The sequence below is a fragment of the Oncorhynchus nerka genome, linkage group LG9b (genome assembly GCF_034236695.1).
Source record: "Oncorhynchus nerka isolate Pitt River linkage group LG9b, Oner_Uvic_2.0, whole genome shotgun sequence".
Classification (NCBI taxonomy): Eukaryota; Metazoa; Chordata; class Actinopteri; order Salmoniformes; family Salmonidae; genus Oncorhynchus; species Oncorhynchus nerka.
The window spans coordinates 30,800,998-30,819,130 of record NC_088424.1 but is presented as its reverse complement, the minus strand read 5'-3'; the positions used below and the strand labels follow the sequence as shown (position 1 = coordinate 30,819,130).

The following is an 18,133-nucleotide window of genomic DNA, read 5'->3' as shown; positions in this document are numbered from 1 at the left end:
GCTCCTACATTATATGGTACAATAATAGTAATATATACCTCAGCACCTTCAGCACACAGCTCCTACATTATATGGTACAATAATAGTAATATATACCTCAGCACCTTCAGCACACAGCTCCTACATTATATGGTACAATAATAGTAATATATACCTCAGCACCTTCAGCACACAGCTCCTACATTATATGGTACAATAATAGTAATATATACCTCAGCACCTTCAGCACACAGCTCCTACATGATATGGTACAATAATAGTAATATATACCTCAGCACCTTCAGCACCCAGCTCCTACACTCTACGGTACAATAATAGTAATATATACCTCAGCACCTTCAGCACACAGCTCCTACATGATATGGTACAATAATAGTAATATATACCTCAGCACCTATAGCACCCAGCTCCTACACTCTACGGTACAATAATAGTAATATATACCTCAGCACCTTCAGCACCCAGCTCCTACATGATATGGTACAATAATAGTAATATATACCTCAGCACCTTCAGCACCCAGCTCCTACATGATATGGTACAATAATAGTAATATATACCTCAGCACCTTCAGCACACAGCTCCTACATTATATGGTACAATAATAGTAATATATACCTCAGCACCTTCAGCACCCAGCTCCTACATTATATGGTACAATAATAGTAATATATACCTCAGCACCTTCAGCACACAGCTCCTACATTATATGGTACAATAATAGTAATATATACCTCAGCACCTTCAGCACACAGCTCCTACATTATATGGTACAATAATAGTAATATATACCTCAGCACCTTCAGCACCCAGCTCCTACATTATATGGTACAATAATAGTAATATATACCTCAGCACCTTCAGCACACAGCTCCTACATTATATGGTACAATAATAGTAATATATACCTCAGCACCTTCAGCACACAGCTCCTACATTATATGGTACAATAATAGTAATATATACCTCAGCACCTTCAGCACACAGCTCCTACATGATATGGTACAATAACACATCAACATGGCTAGCCATCATCTACTGCTATGTGGCAGTCACTTATAACCTAGAGAGGCGATTTCCCGGACTCTAAAATGCATGTTCAATGGGGATGTCCAGGAGTTCATCTGAATCTGCTAAACCTGTCTAAAGAAAAGGTTTCCACCAGCCCTTGGCTCTGTCTATGCTCTAATTTCTAACACAGAGAATAGTTTTTTTAGTGTATTACAGGGACTGGATAATATGACATCCTTGCACTGACTCAAAGAAAAGTCATTCCATTATGTCTCACTTCATGCTCACAGCTCTTCTGTTGTTTTATAAATAAGGGTCTGCAGAATGTTGTTATCCACTTCCAAAATGGACATAATTTGGCAATTTAGACTACTGGAGGCAATTTAGACTACTGGAGGCAATTTAGACTACTGGAGGCAATTTAGGTTTCCCTACTACACCCAGTAGTTAGCCCCTTTTGACATTGTGGTGAAATTGAATCATGGTGTACATAGGTTGGGGATGAAACAGAGTAAATTACATTTACGTGGTTATTCATACCGAGTCATACCTGGCTTGAACCAGACTGCACTCAATCACCCAATCGTTCCTGTTAAATTGTCATCAGGGGTATTCTTCTTCCCCCATACTATTTCTGTTCTCACCCCTACTCCCCCCTCAACCCTGCTTCCTCCCAGGTGCACCTTGATTGATGGTATTTAAGATGAGAAGACATCTCTCTCTCTCCTTCTCTGTCTGTCTTAAGACTCATCTCCAAGTGCAGTGTTGGTCGTATATCTAAGCTGTATGCCTGCTTCTGAAAGCAGTCTGGTTACTCCATAAGCTTTCAACTTTGATTACCTTTGCAGGCAGCACTACTTGTTAAATATTGTTCTGGCAGAATACAAGTGCAGGAACCTGATTATATAATTGCAGCATTTGGTTCACTATACAGCAATTGACAGATGTCGCCTGTTTAACTTATTCCTATTTCCTCTTATTCAGTCTGTCGAAAATATTTACATTTGTCTGAGCTGTTTTGTCACTTATTTATTCCTTGTTTTCTTTTATTTGAACATCTTCTTCATACACATTAACGAAATGAAAAGGTTTGACCTTTCGAAACATTACTGTGAAGAACTACCAAGAGCTTATAAGAAGTAAGCCTACAGTAATGAGTGTTTTTGTGGTATTTTACCATGTGTGTTGAGATGTAAAAGGAAGTGTTAACCTGAGTGTGAATCTGTGTTTCAGAGCCAGAACAGCACGTTGAACAGCAGCATTGGAATGTGCCACAGCAGAAATGGGGTCAGTAACCATCACAAATGCACATTGAGGTGTATTGAAAAGGAAACTTTGCAGTATTGACTTGAGTCTTTCACCATACAAAACAACTGATCTCTAATTCATTGGATACTTGCAGTTAAGGTGTGGGTTTGAGCCAACAACATTTGTATTTAAACTAGAACGGGTTCCCAGTCAGAGAAGGAAGCATGGTTCTCCGGTACATTGCTGACCCCACAGATAGGTTATTGGACCACGCCTTCCAGCCATCTCCAGGAAAGTATCCTCATTGACCTCCCAAAGGGTCTTAACCCCAGAACATGGCTAATTCATTACATATTGTGATACATCTTCCTTTCAAAATAAAACAGTCATGTATCATTTTGAAAGGAAGAGTGACCTCTGCTGGGCAATAGCTGTAGTTCATATGCCAAGTAGAGCACCTGTCAAATCACCTGTCAAATCACCTGTCATTGCTTACAAAACTACAATTGAACGTTTCATTCACTGTGAGGGCTTGTTTTCCTGCTGTAGTAAGTAACTCCTGTCATTTTGCCCCACAGACTACATTAACCAGAACGGAGTTTCAGACATGATGAACCCTGTATACCAGCACCCTGGTCCCCCTCGCACCCTCGTCCCCACCATATCCTCAGATGAAACAGAGGCAGAGTACCTGAACTGCTATAAGAACGGGGCAGTGGGGCCTGAGTACCTCAACACCCTCCAGCCTTCCCTCCTCTCCCCCACCACCTCCAATGGCATCTCCAATGGCCTCAACCCCACTGCTAACAGCCATTCCCCCACCTCCAATGGCCTCTCCCCAATTTCCAATGGTGGTCTCCACCACATCCAGAAAAACCAGCCCCAAAACAGTATAGATAACCCAGACTACCAGCAGGATTTCACCCCCTCCATCAAGACCCACATCCCAGCCGCAGAGAACGCAGAGTACGTGGGCCCAAACTGAGTTCTGTTACCCCCCTACTCCCACTGGGGAGGGAACAAGACACCAGGGAATAAGGCTCTCTATCCTACTGAGAGAAGACATGAGGTCTTTGTTGAGGAGGGGTAGCGGTACCATGGATTGTATTGTACTTTGCATTGTATTTATCCCTGCCTAAAGAAGCCAGAAGTGAGATAAGTGCAGCTTTCCATTTTGTTTCACCAGTTGTAGTATTGTATAGTACTATGAAACTCCTCATTCCAAAACCTCTTCCATTTCAAACTGTGTCTGAACAGATAGAGATGTGATAGGAATTAGGCTCTGGGTCTGGGTGTATTCTACTCCATTGTGTTCAAAAGACCAAGAGAAAACCGTAGGCCTATAAGATACTGTAGCCCCTATCAGAAACCCATAAGAGATGTCTTGTTGCACAATGAAAAGTTGTGATCAGAATGTATAAGTGGAGAAACACTATTACTAGACAAGAGTGTAACCTTCAATCCTTGATGTCAGATGCTCCAGAAATACTATTATATGTGGCAGCTCACCCTTTTCTTGCCAACACAAACAGTACTTAAAGATGTCACTCATACTGGATTGGTGTATTGAGTATATAGTATTATTGGGTATTTACCTTCCACGGCTTAAGGGCTTGAAACTGTTAGAACAACAGTTAGACGTCTCGGCTCTTCTGTGTGTGGAACCTGCAGTTTGAGACCCACTGGAGTCAAATGTTGCTGAACGTTGTTGGTGTCAGAAGTGGGAAGGAGGAGGCTCTCTTCACTGATGGTGGCTGGACCATGGAGTTCGTTGATGAACTTCTGAATCATGACGGCACTCTTTCTGAAGGAGGGTTTCATGAGGACACAACAATATCAAATGTCGCTGTTGATGACTCTGCTGAAGGCTCTATAGCAGGGGTATTCAAATCGTACACTGAGGTCAGGAACCTGCTAGTTTTCTGTTCTACCTGATAATTCATTGCATCCACCTGGTGTCCCTGGTCTAAATCAGTCTCTGATTAGAGGGGAATAATGAAAAATTGCAGTGAAACTGGCTTTGAGGTCCAGATTTTAATTTGAGGGCTCTATAGGCTTTATTATATGGCCAGATGGGAGACACACTGACCCCTGTTGGTGCCCCAGTGTAAAAGTATCAATATTAGTATATCTCTGTTGTTGCTTATTGTCTTGAACAGTTGGGTCTTTAGTTCTGACACTACATCTGTAAATCTTCTAACCGTTTTGAAGGAATATATGAATTAGTTACTTGACATTTGAGAGCCTGCTGTTTGACAGAGGTACATATACAGATCATTTGTATTTTACTAGGACAAATCCTTATTTACAATGACAGCCTACCCCGGCCAAACCCTAACAGCACTGGGCCAATTGTGCACCGCCTCATGGGACTCCCGATCACAGCTGGTTGTGATATAGCCTGGAATTGAATCAGGTCTATAATGACAATGACGCCTCTAACATTGAGATGCCGTACCTTAGACCGCTGCGCCAATCCGGAGCCCCAAGACAAGTGTGAGATTATACGGTGTATAATATACTCAATATGGTCACCTATACATTATCCTATCAACATTCCTCATCTAAATGGTCTTGTCCCATTATATATAAATATACACTTATTAATGAACTAATTATTTAATTTCAAAGTGAAAATGAATAAACCGTTGTTTTCTTTAAAGACATTTACACTGTTCAACAGCAAATCTGAGTGTTTTTCAACCTGTTTTATTAAGATGAACATAAGATTAAAGGATCTCTTGTTAAAAAACTACGTTTTGTGTGTCAAAAGTTTTTTTTTTTTTTTTTACATTTCACAATGTTGCTAGTGCTCGTACTTTCCAATCCGGTAGGTTGCAGCAGTGTGCCAAATGGTTGTTCTCCAGTCACCAATGTCGTAATGAAGAAGACGAGCAATAACAGGAAACGCCGAAGTTTTGCGGGGTTTATATAGCTAGTTATAACGTCAGTCGTTACTGTAGTTGGAATGCCAGATAAGTATTTGTGACAGTAAGAGGGATGGGGCTCTTATCAGAAAGAAGCTGTTTATTTTTCCTCTTCATAATTTTGACAGAGGGACATTATACATGGGTAAGTCCACCTACCTATTAAATAGCTTTCTATAGACTTGTTTTGCTAGCTAGTTAATCTCTTGTTGCGTATAGTTAGCAAGCTGCCGGTTGCTTGCAGTAACCGTTCGCTAACTTGTTTTGTTGATTCAATCATCAGACACGCTATCGCTATTACGGCACACCCCTACTAACTTACTAAAGTGTGTCAAACGAGCTAAATCGGTGTCAAAAAGCTAGTTTGCTTACCCAAATCAAGTCCTGTTCGTGCTTACAAGGTGGTGTGTTCGTTTAACGTTAAATATCTTGCTAAAGTAACTAGATAGCGTTAGCTGGCATCAATAAACAAGAATCAGCTGCCAGCTACAAATTGTACTAGTAGCTAGTTTTGACCATCATCAACTAGATTCAGCCGCTGGACGATTTCTTATTGAGCGGATGGTCAGGGGACCGGAACATGACTACAAATAATTTGTAGACTTCAAGACCAAACAGATTTGACAAAAACATCATTTCAAACCGTGCTTATATTTGTATACGATCACACATCTATTGTTTGGCAATATTTTGGAACTGATTTCCAAAATGTAAAGTCACTTGGAGCTGGTGTTTTTACAGTCTAATGTCCAACAATTAAAAAAATAACAAAACCACATTTGTCCGGCTTCGGACCGCCAGTTGGGGAAGCCTGGTTTAAGAGATAGCTAAAATAAATATGGTTCTACGAGCGGCCCAGACATGACGAAATAGTTTGCGTCACTGTCACGCGAGTGTCTTGTAGCTCAAAAATCATCCATCAAATGCAGCTAACGTTAGCTATTCAGCAAGGTAAAGTAAATAAACACATTTCTTTATCTCAAATCAAATATTTGCGTGACATGGGCTTACATGCAAATTACTGTACTCTGATTCAAGTGAGAGCGAGACTTCTTCAAAGCTACTGATGTGCGTCCTCCTGCTCCAATATAAAACACATTTAGCTAAAAATACATGAATCCAACAAACGACCCAAAGCAACTCATGTTTTGATCAGATTTTCTCTCGTGGGATGGAATTCAATAGCCCATTGTTAAAATTGACAAGTGCTATCTTTGTACTCGCGCAGTCATTTGCATTCCTAAAATAAGTTGATCAATCCTCTTCATTCCTACAGTCAAATCATTTCCAATACACTTCACGACAACACGCAGCAAAAGGGCAATGAACTTTAAGATACAGTATGTATGGCTATATGGAGTAACAATACACAAATGTTGGATACTGAAAACGACTGTAATGGGAGACCTGTATGTCAAGGAAGTAACTGGAGTTGCTCTTCGGGATTCCCCTGCTTGAACCAGACATTTAGTTATATTTTGGGGATTTGTGTATGGCTAGGTAGTACCGCACTGTTGGAGCTAGAAACACAAGTATTTCGCTGCACCTGCGATGACATCTGCAAATGTGTACACTACCAATAAAATATATTTTACATTACTTAGCCTGTTAGGTGTGCCATCCTTCTCCTAGGCAGCTGATTCAATGGTTTGGTGGGTTGATGGCGAGTGCCTTTTGAACTTTCGCCACATAGAAACACAATATCTCTGTCAGACCCCGAACAGACAGAGGCTTAATCCTTGTTCACATTGGCAGTTTGAAGTGACTCAAATAAAAATCTAAATCCTACCTGATTAGAATCTGTTATTTTTCCTGCAATCTGGACAGCCTGCCAAAAAGCACAATGGAATCAGACATTTCAAGCCACATTTCAAATCACTTTCATATCAGGTAGTTGCACTGGTGATACAGTGCTTTGAACACAAATGCAGTGCATTTGGAAAATATCTAGACCCCTTGACTTTTTCCACATTTTGTTATGTTACAGCCTTATTCTAAATTGATTAAATTAATGTGTTTTAATAATGACAATGCGAAAACGGATACCTTATTTACATAAGTATTCAGACCCTTTGTTATGAGACTCGAAATTGAGCTCAGGCGCATCCCGTTTCCATTGATCATCCTTGAGATGTTTCTACAACTTGATTGGAGACCACCTGTGGTAAATTCAAATGATTGGATATTATTTGGAAAGGCACACACCTGTCTATATAAGGTCCCACAGTTGACAGTGCATGTCAGAGCAAAAACCAAGCCATGAGGTCGAAGGAATTGTCTGTAGAGCTCCGAGACAGGATTTTGTCGGCACAGATCTGGGGAAGGGTACCAAAACATTTCTGCAGCATTGAAGGTCCCCAAGAACACCGTGGCCTCCATCGTTCTTAAATGGAAGAAGTTTGGAACCATCAACACTCTTCATAGAGCTGGCTGCCCGGCCAAACTGAGCAATCAGGGAGGTGACCAAGAACCCGATGGTTACTCTGACAGAGCTCCAGAGTTCCTCTGTGAAGATGGTTGTTTTTCTGGAAGGTTCTCCCATATCTGCAGCACTCCACCAATCAGGCCTTTATGGTAGCGTGGCCAGATAGAAGCCACTCCTCAGTAAAAGGTGCATGACCGCCTGCTTGGAGTTTGCAAAAGGCATCCAAAGACTCAGACCATGAGAAACAAGATTCTCTGGTCTGATTGAACTCTTTGGCCTGAATGCCAAGCGTCACGTCTGGAGGAAACATGGCACCATCCATACGGTGAAGCATGGTGGTGGCAGCATCATGCTGGGGGGAGGTTTTCCAGTGGCAAGGACCGGGAAACTAGTCAGGATCGAGGGAAAGATAAACGGAACAAAGTACAGAGATCCTTGATGAAAACCTGCTCCAGAGCGCTCAGCTCAGACTGGGGCAACAGTTCACCATCCAGCAGGACAACGACCCTAAGCACACAGCCAAGACAACGCAGGAGTGGCTTCGGGACAAGTCTTTGGATGTCCTTGAGTGGCCTGGACTTGAACCCGATCGAACATCTCTGGAGGGACCTGAATATAGTTGTGCAACCTGACAGCGCTTGAGAGGGTCTGCAGAGTAGAAGGGGAGAAACTCTCCAAATACAGGTCTCCCAAGCTTGTAGCGTCATACCCAATTAGACTTGCGGCTGTAAATGCTAGCAAAGGTGCTTCAACAAAGTACTGAGTACAGGGTCTGACTACTTTATGTCAATTCTTTTTTTAATTATACAATTGCTAAAAATACATTTAATACATGTTAGAATAAAGTTGTAACGTAACAAAATGGAAAAAGTCAAGGGGTCTGAATACTTTCTGAATGCATTGTAGCTAAATGTATTGAGTAACTGGAGGCCACAGCTTTCCATCACTGCGGTGTAATAGCCTGAACCCATGAGGTTCGTCTCACCTGGTCCTTGGGCAGTTGATTAAACTATTGTTCAAACAAAAATGGTATGCAATGGGCGTATTTATTACGCCGATTCTGTTGCAAAGCGTTTCTTAAACTAAAGCAAATGGAACGAAATGGGGAAGGACCCATCTGAATTTGCAATAGCAACTTTTGTTTTGCTGTGTTTGCTTCCATTTAGTTCTGTAATGGTAAACGGTTACCGTAATGAATACACCCCGGCTTTTCGGCTCTTTGGCTGATAATTGTTATGTACTTTCCATGCGACAGTATCTGAGCATCCAGTTTGGGATTAAGACGACATGGAAGAATGTTAAAAATGACCAACCAAGCATATGTACATTTTGTGATAATAATAGTAATAATAATAATTGAAAAAAAGAGTATAGCCGGTTATGAGTAAAGTAGGCAATTTAACATGGGTGTAATGGGAGTACCCTACGGCTGTATCCTACTCGGAGGCATGTTCACATTAAGACATGACTCGCTGTATCTATCTATGGCTACATTAGTTGTCATATTAACAACGGGTGTGAATGCAGTGGAGTAGGCTCAGCAGTGTGAACAAGGCTTTAGACTAGGCGGAGCACAGCCAAGGTCTGGTCACAGAAAAGGCACAAAATAAGTCTTCAAACACACCCTTCCTATAAATGCCAGTGTAATAACTCATAAGAGACATGTTGGAAATAATTTAACAGTAGCAACACATTAGTGAGTTCAGTCTAGTCGTAGAGTGCATCTTACTGTGATTTACTTGAAACCCCTGACCGTGACAATAAGGGAACCAACCAACCAAGTCTGTCGAGGGACCTATGCAAAATAAACAGGGCACAGTGTGTACTGTACATTATCAGTCTGAAAGAAACAGGGCACAGTGTGTACTGTACATTATCAGTCTGAAAGAAACAGGGCACAGTGTGTACTGTACATTATCAGTCTGAAAGAAACCGGGCACAGTGTGTACTGTACATTATCAGTCTGAAAGAAACTTGTTCGGAAGTCAACCATCGAAAGAGTAGATTAAAAGGGGAACGCGGAAGACCACAGCACATGTGATTTGTGGAAGTGAAGGTTTTATTTTAGAATCTGAAACACACAGGGCCTTTCGAGGTGGATAGTAGGCTAATATTACACTGAGACGTGGTATAGAGAAAATAACCACAAGGTGCACAAGACGTCAGCTCACTTCTGCTTTCATTTAGAATTCAAATGATTTACCCAAATGATATTCTTGCTATCACTTTTTGACAGCAATATTTTTGATTTGAACGAAACCTTCCATACATATTTGTCCATAGTAGAAGTGCTCAGAATGTGACTTTTTGGACCTGAATGCCAAAACATTCAAGAGATAAAGGTGCTCAAAGGTGACTCCTTTTGCATACCCCACCATACCATGAGACATCCATGTCTTCAGCACTGGAGAAGATAAACAGTTGAAATCAATATCATTTAAAAACTTACAAACAGGGTTGTCAAACTATTTCATTTCTAGAAAAGAAAAAAAAATGTAAGACACATTATTTCATTTTTTAACCTTTTTAATGTCAATTATCAAAAAATGTGTAAACTCAGATTATTTTCATATTCATATGTTGTAGTTTAGACCCTATTTTATAACTGAGGTTTTTGTGTTGTGACCGCCATTGGTTGAGACAACATGCTCTTGAATACAGGGTGTCGTTTTGGCTGATAAATGTACTAAAATGGGATTATATTTTTAATTTCAACTTTTCAAATGGTACCACACAGATGGTTGGAGCTCCAGACATCAGAGAATGTTGACTTGAATGGGAATATCTGTTTTAAATTATACTGTCAATCTTCCATAGGAAAACCTATGTAATTTGACGGTGTGTGGACCGGCAACTATCTTTGAATCCATGAATTCTAGTTATATGATTTGAAATGACACTCACCCTGTATTCAAGAGCATGTTATGTCTCAACTGATGGCGGGCACAACACAAACTCAGATGCCGTAAAATGGGATATATGCACAAAAAAATGCTAAAATGAATTTTAGGTATACAGTGACTTCGGGAAAGTATTCAGACGCCTTCCACTTTTCCATATTTTGTTACGTAACAGCCTTATTCTAAAATTGATTAAATAAGAAGAAAAATGTCCTCGTCAATCTACACACGATACCGCATAATGACAAAGCAAAAACAGTTTTTTTAGAAATGTGGAGATGGGAAAACCTTCCAGAAGGACAACCGTCTCTGCAGCACTCCACCAATCAGGCTGTTATGGTAGAGTGGCCAGACTTAGGACCTCAGACTGGCGCAAAGGTTCACCTTCCAACAGGACAATTGCGCTAAGCACAGAACCAAGACAACGCAGGAGTGGCTTCGGGACAAGTCACTGAATGTCCTTGAGGGGCCCAGCCAGAGCCCAGACTTGAACCTGATCGAACATCTCTGGAGAGACCTGAAAATAGCTGTGCAGCAATGCTCCCCATCCAACCTGACAGAGCTTGAGAGGATCTGCAGAGAATAATGGGAGAAACTCCCCAAATACAGGTGTGCCAAGCTTGTAGCGTCATACGCAAGAAGACTCAAGGCTTTAATCACTGCCAGAGGTGCTTCAACAAAGTACTGAGTAAAGAGTCTGAATGCTTATGTAAATGATATTTCAGTTTTATGTTTGATACATTTGCAAAAAATAAACTGTTTTTACTTTGTCATTAAGGTGTATTATGTGTAGATTGAGGGCAAAAAAATATTTTTTATCCATTTTAGAGTAAGTCTAACGTAACAAAATGCAGAAAAAGTCAAAGGGTCTGAATACTTTCCGAATGCACTGTACATGTTTTAGAATTTACGTTAAAGGTAAAAAAAGGGCATCCATCTGTTTTTTATTCAATAAAGTATCAAATAGTTTGACAACCCTGTTTGTAAGCTTTTAAATTTACATTTAAGTCATTTAGCAGACGCTCTTATCCAGAGCGACTTACAAATTGGTGCATTCACCTTATGACATCCAGTGGAGCAGCCACTTTACAATAGTGCATCTAAATCTTTTAAGGGGGGGGGGGGGGGGAAGGATGATATTGATTTCAACCATTTATCTTCTCCAGTAATGAAGACATGGATGTCTCATGGTATGGTGGGGTATGCAAAAGGAGTCACCTTTGAGCACCTTTATGTTTTGGCATTCAGGTCCAAAAAGCACTTCTACTATGGACAAATACGTATGGAAGGTTTCATTCGAATCAAAAATATTGCTGTCAAAAAGTGATAGAATTCAAATGATTTACCCAAATTAGATTCTTGCTAAATTAAAGCAGAAGTGAGCTGACGTCTTGTGCACCTTGGGGTTATTTTCTCTATACCACATCTGAGTGTAATATTAGCCTACTATCCACCTCGAAAGGCCCTGTCTTTTGGCATCCAGGTTCAGAAAGTCACTTTCTGACTTCTTCCATTGACCAACATGTATGGAAAGTTTTGTTTAAATGAAGTCCTGTCAAAAAGGGATTGAATTCAAATGGATTACATTTATTATCTTTAGCGTTCAAACACAGTGGCTACGTGCCTTTTTTAAACTTTTACACCGTAGCAACTGATCTCACCAATTCAAATGAACAGAAGGAAACTCGACTAACACTTTCTTGAGGGCCTTCAATGACCGCAACAAAAGCATTGTAAAATGTGCAGCATATGTAGCCTACAGAACAGCAAATTTAAGTTCTGATAAGTAGCCTACCTATCTTCTCTCAGGTTCAAGCTCAGCACTGTGTGTGGTACGGTGAGTGTGGTGAGTCTGACAAGGTCCCGGGGAAGAGGTACAACTGCAACTATACAGGACCGCCCATCCCACTTCCAGCAGAGGGCCATGAGCTGCTCACGGTAAGGTTGACCATGGACGCTTTCTTTGAACGGGTTCTCAAGATGCCTTCTGAAATGACAGTTGACTTACATTGAAATGTGTTCTGTCTCACATGTTTTACTTTCGCAAAACCAAGTTAGATCAAGGAAATTATACCGTGTATCTGTTTGTGTGTAGGAGCTGTGTCCAGGCTATGACTATGGGAACCAGAGTCTGTGCTGTGATGTCCAGCAGCTCAAGACTCTGAAAGGGAGCCTTCAGTTGCCCCTACAGTTCCTCTCTCGGTACGTACCATGGTGGCTTTGCAAAAGGGACTTTGACGTTACGTGTGCCGTACTTGGACAGACCCCTGTTATAGCTATAGTCTAGCAAGATGCCTTGGCAGTAAGGTAGCTTTGTTGGCATCTTATCATTGTCACCTGTTTCCTTCTAAAGGTCTCTTTATATGTTGATGATGATGATGATGGTAAGCTTCTTTATCCTGACTCTCTGTGTTCTCCATCTCCAGATGCCCAGCCTGTTTCTTCAACCTGATGAACCTGTTCTGTGAGCTAACCTGCAGCCCCCTCCAGAGTCTCTTTATGAATGGAACCCAGTTCACTAATGACACAGCTGCCAACAAGACCAATGTGGTGGAAGTCCAGTATTACATTGGACAAACATTTGCCAATGGTGAGGGGGCACATTTCCTGGTCCCAGCTCTGTTTGTGCTGTCAGAGCCAACTCCTATGGTCATTATCCAGCTAGTGGGCACTGTCTCTATATCACAGTTTGAGACACACTATATATACAAAAGTATATGTGGACACCCCTTCAAATTAGTGGATTTGGCTTTTTCAGCCACTCCCGTTGCTTACATGTGTATACAATTGAGCACACAGCCATGTAATCTGCATAGAGGAACATTGGCAGAAGAATGGTCTTACTGAAGAGCTTAGTGACTTTCAATGCGGCACCGTCATAGGATACCACCTTTCCAACAAGTCAGTTCGTCAAATGTCTGCCCTGGTAGAGCTGCCCCGGGCAACTGTAAGTGTTGTTATTGTGAAGTGGAAACCTCTAGGAGCTGCAAGGGCTCAGCCGTGAAGTGGTAGGCCACACAAGCTCAAACAACGGGACCGCCTTGTGCATAAAAATCGTCTGTCCTCAGTTGCAACTCTCACCACCGAGTTCCAAACTGCCTCTGGTAGCAACGTCCGCACAATAACTGTGTCAGGAGATTCATGAAATGGGTTTCAATGGCAGAGCAGCCGCACATAAACCTAAGATCAAGAAATTTGCTACACCTTCAATAACATACACATATTTAGCATATGTGACCAATAACATTTTATTTAAGATCACCATGCGCAATGCCATGCGTCAGCTGGAGTGGTGTAAAGCTTGCCTCCATTGGACTCTGGAGCAGTGGAAACGCGTTCTCTGGAGTGATGAATCACGCTTCACCATCTGGCAGTCTGACAGATTAATCTGGGTTTGGTGTATGCCAGGAGAACGCTACCTGCCCCAATGCATAGTGCCAACTGTAAAGTTTGGTGGAGGAGGAATAATGGTCTGGGGCTGTTTTTCATGGTTCGGGCTAGGCCCCTTAGTTTCAGTGATGGGAAATCTTAATGCTACAGCATACAATGACATTCTAGACGATTCTGTGCTTCCAACTTTGTGGCAACAGTTTGGGAAAGGCCCTTTCCTGTTTCTGCATGACAATGCCCTACTGCACAAATCAAGGTCCACACAGAAATGGTTTATTAAGATCGGTGTGGAAGAACTTGACTGGCTTGCACAGCCCTCACCTCAACCCCATCGAACACCTTTTGGATGAATTGGAAGGCCGACTGAGAGCCATGCTTAATCGGCCAACATCAGTGCCCAACCTCACTAATGCGCTTGTGGCTGAATGGAAGCAAGTTCCCGCAGTAATGTTCCAACATCTAGTGGAAAGCCAGAAGAGTGGAGACTATTATAGAAGCAAATGGGGAACCAACTCCATATTTTAATGCCCATTATTTTGGAATGAGGTGCTCGACGAGCAGGTGTCTACATACTTTTGGGCTTGTAGTATATGCTGACCGAGTAGCAGTGTAGATTTCTACAAACAAATTACTTTCCTTGTATTATGCAATTAGTTGGGTAACTAAGGGTCAGATTAACACCCCTGTGTTGTGGTTCATTTGGCAAAATGCAGTTGAAGGTCACAGCTTGAAGAGTGGAAAAATGCAATCACCTTGGCTAGCATAACTATTGTTTTTTTTGTGTGTTTAAAAAAAAATGTACCCCCTTTTTTTCTCCCCAATTTCGTGGTATCCAATTGTTGTAGTAGCTACTATCTTGTCTCATCGCTACAACTCCCGTACGGGCTCGGGAGAGACGAAGGTTGAAAGTCATGCGTCCTCCGATACACCAGCCGTACTGCTTCTTAACACAGTGCGCATCCAACCCGGAAGCCAGCTGCACCAATGTGTCGGAGGGTACACCATGCACCTAGCAACCTTGGTTAGCGCGAACTGTGCCCGGCCCGCCACAGGAGTCGCTGGTGCGCGATGAGACAAGGACATCCCTACCGACCAAGCCCTCCCTAACCCAGACGACGCTAAGCCAATTGTGCGTCGCCTCCCGGTCGCGGCCGGTTACGACAGAGCCTGGGCGCGAACCCAGGGACTCTGATGGCACAGCTTCCGCTGCAGTACAGCGCCCTTAACCACTGCGCCACCCGGGAGGCTAGCATAGCTATTGTTGACCTAATGCTATAGATGTTGGTCTCTGCCCAGGTGTTTAATATAATTCTGATTCTCTTTCTTGGCAGCCATGTACAATGCTTGTCAGGATGTCCAGGCTCCCTCCAGTAATGTGAAGGCCTTGTCACTGCTCTGTGGGAAAGATGCCAGTGACTGCAACGCCACCAACTGGATCGAGTACATGTTCGACATCAACAACGGACAGAGTCCCTTCACCATCATCCCTATATTCTCAGGTGAAATTAAGTTAAATGGACAAACACAGAATATTTGCACTTTGTACATCCAGGTATGGATGTCCCAACAAGGGTAATCAGATATGTAATTTCACTATTTGAAAATGTCACTGGTCTCTGTGAAACTACACTGAACAAAAATATAAACGCAACATGCAACAATTTCATTGGTTTTACTGAGTTACAGTTCATATGAGGAAATCCATCAATCGAAATAAATGAATTAGGCCCTAATCTATGGATTTCACATGACTGGTACCTTTAAAAAAAAATGGGCCTCACAATGGGCCTCAGGATCTCATTACGGTATTTTTGTGCATTCAAATTGCCATTGATAATGCTCTTGTGTTCGTTGTCCGTAGCTTATGCCTGCCCATACCATAACCCCAACGCCACCATGGCCTCACAACGTTGACATCAGCAAACTGCTCGCCCCATACACGTGGTACTGCCAAATTTTCTTAAATGACATTGGAGGCGACTTATGGTCGAGAAATGAACATAAAAATTAACTGGCAACAGCTCTGGTGGACATTCCTGCAGTCAACATGCCAGTTGCACGCTCCCTCAACTTGAGACATCTGTGGCTTTGTTGTGTGACACAACTGCACATTTTTGGGGCCTTTTATTGTCCCCAGCACAAGGTGCACCTGCTTCTTGATATGCCACACCTGTCAGGTGGAGGGATTGTCTTGGCAAAGAGAAATATTCACTAACAGGGATGTAAACAAATTTGTTCACATTTGAGAGAAATAAGCTTTTTGTGCATATGGACTATTTCAGAGATCTTTTATTTCAGCTCATGAAACATGGGGCTAACACTTTACATGTTGCGTTTTATATTTTTGTTCAGTGTATGTAATACGCACATTAACACAATATTGAGTACTTATGCCTAATGCTTTCTTCTTTCGTTTTTAATGATCACAACAAATAATTCAACATCCTCCTACCACCCCCACCTCTCCAGACGTGTCAGTATCCGGTATGAGCCCCATGAACAACAAGACATACGACTGTACGGAGGGTCTGGAGGATGGCTCTGGTCCCTGCTCCTGCCAGGACTGTAGCCCGGCCTGTGGCCCCCAGCCTGTCCCCCTCCCCTGCCCCCACCATGGACCATCCTGGGCATCAGCGCTATGGTCCTCATCATGTGGATCTCCTACATGGCCTTCCTCCTTGTCTTCATGGGAACCGTGATCGGCACCTGGTGCTACAGGTGATAACTGAGGGGCACTGATTTTGGACCAGAATGTAATGCTTGTCTATTCAGTGTCATTTTGGAGCAGTATGTAATGCTTGTCTCTTTCTCTTATTTCTTATTCAGAAAAAGGAGAATTGAGTCTGAGTATGGCCCAATATTGGACAGCAATAACCCTCACTCTCTGAACAATGACAGCATTGATCAAGGTACTCTTTTATTTGGCATGAGATCTGACTCTGTCTCATTTTGGAAAATAACCAAGTACAATATTCAGCAAGATACAGCTACAAACCTGTTCTTGCTACAATCTGACCTGTAACCTCCTGTCTTCCCTCTTGTCTCTCTCTCTCTCAGTGGATGCGTCGTGTGGCGAGACGTTGGGCGAGCACTTTGAGAACGCCCTGCGTTACCTCTTTACCCGCTGGGGCTCGTTTTGCGTACGGCAGCCCCTCATGGTCATCTTGGGCAGCCTGATCATAGTGGCTGCCTGCTCAGGGGGCCTGGTCTACATGAAGATCACCACAGACCCTGTGGAGCTGTGGTCCTCACCCAGCAGCCAGGCTAGGCAGGAGAAGGACTACTTTGACAGCCACTTTGGACCCTTCTTCAGGGCAGAGCAGCTCATCATCACCACCACATTGCAGTCAGAATCCTCCTACTCCCCGTACCCCGCGGGGGCTCCCGTGCCCTTCGGAGCTCCCCTGGACAAGGACGTCCTTCACCAGGTGGGTTAGGTAGAGGAACTGGGCTGGGTGGTGATTGATTGATACTTTCAGATGGAATTGTTGTAACATTTTCAATGGGATTATTGGTTCTGGACAATATATTCGCTCTCTTGTAGACTAATTCAGGAAGGCATCTTTGGGCCTTGCCTTAGTTCTGATGTGACATTTTATAGCTTTAGTTTGTTTAGTTTGTTTTTCTCTCTCAATTTTCCACAATCACTCATCTCTCAGGTGTTGGATCTCCAGACGGACATAGAGAACATAGTGGCCTCATATGGGGACCAGAAGGTGACCCTAAAGGATATCTGCTTGGCCCCACTGGCCCCATACAACGACAACTGTACCATCCTCAGTGTTCTCAACTACTTCCAGAACAGTCACAAACAGCTGGACCATAGCATAGGAGATGACTTCTACGTCTACGCAGACTACCACACACACTTCCTCTACTGTGTCAGGTGAGTGGCCCTCGGAACACATTCTCTTGTGACATCTGCATCTGGGGAATGCTGCTGAATTCATGAGGTTATACTAGTTGGAGTTCCTCTCTAACTCTCAACTCAACTCCTTTCTTGCTCCTCATTTCCCTTCAGCAAGTATATACTCATAGCTGTAAATGGTGAATAGTAGTCATAGATTTGTGTATATTACCTCAGAGTTCTTAAAGCATTTGCGCTGTCTCTCCTGTGTCAGTGCCCCAGCGTCCCTCAATGACACCAGTCTGCTCCACGATCCCTGCCTGGGCACCTACGGAGGCCCCATCTTCCCCTGGCTGGTCCTGGGAGGCTATGATGGTGAGGATAC

General features: G+C 42.7%; 2 protein-coding genes across 3 annotated transcripts in view; both read left to right on the top strand.

Moving 5' to 3' along the window:
* Positions 1–5,005, top strand: part of LOC115114592 (epidermal growth factor receptor-like) — a 90,653-nt gene extending 85,648 nt beyond the window's left edge. For both annotated transcript variants that reach the window (XM_029642974.2, XM_065013524.1), the window contains 3 exons: positions 2,245–2,298; positions 2,457–2,550; positions 2,838–5,005. In XM_029642974.2, coding sequence (XP_029498834.1) covers positions 2,245–2,298; positions 2,457–2,550; positions 2,838–3,244 — 555 coding nt within the window. In that variant the 3' untranslated portion in view covers positions 3,245–5,005. The remainder of the gene's footprint in view (positions 1–2,244; positions 2,299–2,456; positions 2,551–2,837) is intronic.
* Positions 5,006–5,156: 151 nt separating this feature from the next.
* The window catches only part of npc1 (Niemann-Pick disease, type C1), a 33,497-nt gene continuing 20,520 nt past the window's right edge, over positions 5,157–18,133 (top strand). The window contains 11 exon segments of the mRNA XM_029642973.2: positions 5,157–5,331; positions 12,321–12,449; positions 12,607–12,713; positions 12,938–13,101; positions 15,233–15,400; positions 16,371–16,490; positions 16,493–16,619; positions 16,728–16,810; positions 16,959–17,329; positions 17,561–17,787; positions 18,023–18,123. Of these exon segments, the coding sequence (XP_029498833.2) occupies positions 5,260–5,331; positions 12,321–12,449; positions 12,607–12,713; positions 12,938–13,101; positions 15,233–15,400; positions 16,371–16,490; positions 16,493–16,619; positions 16,728–16,810; positions 16,959–17,329; positions 17,561–17,787; positions 18,023–18,123 (1,669 nt within the window). The 5' untranslated portion in view covers positions 5,157–5,259.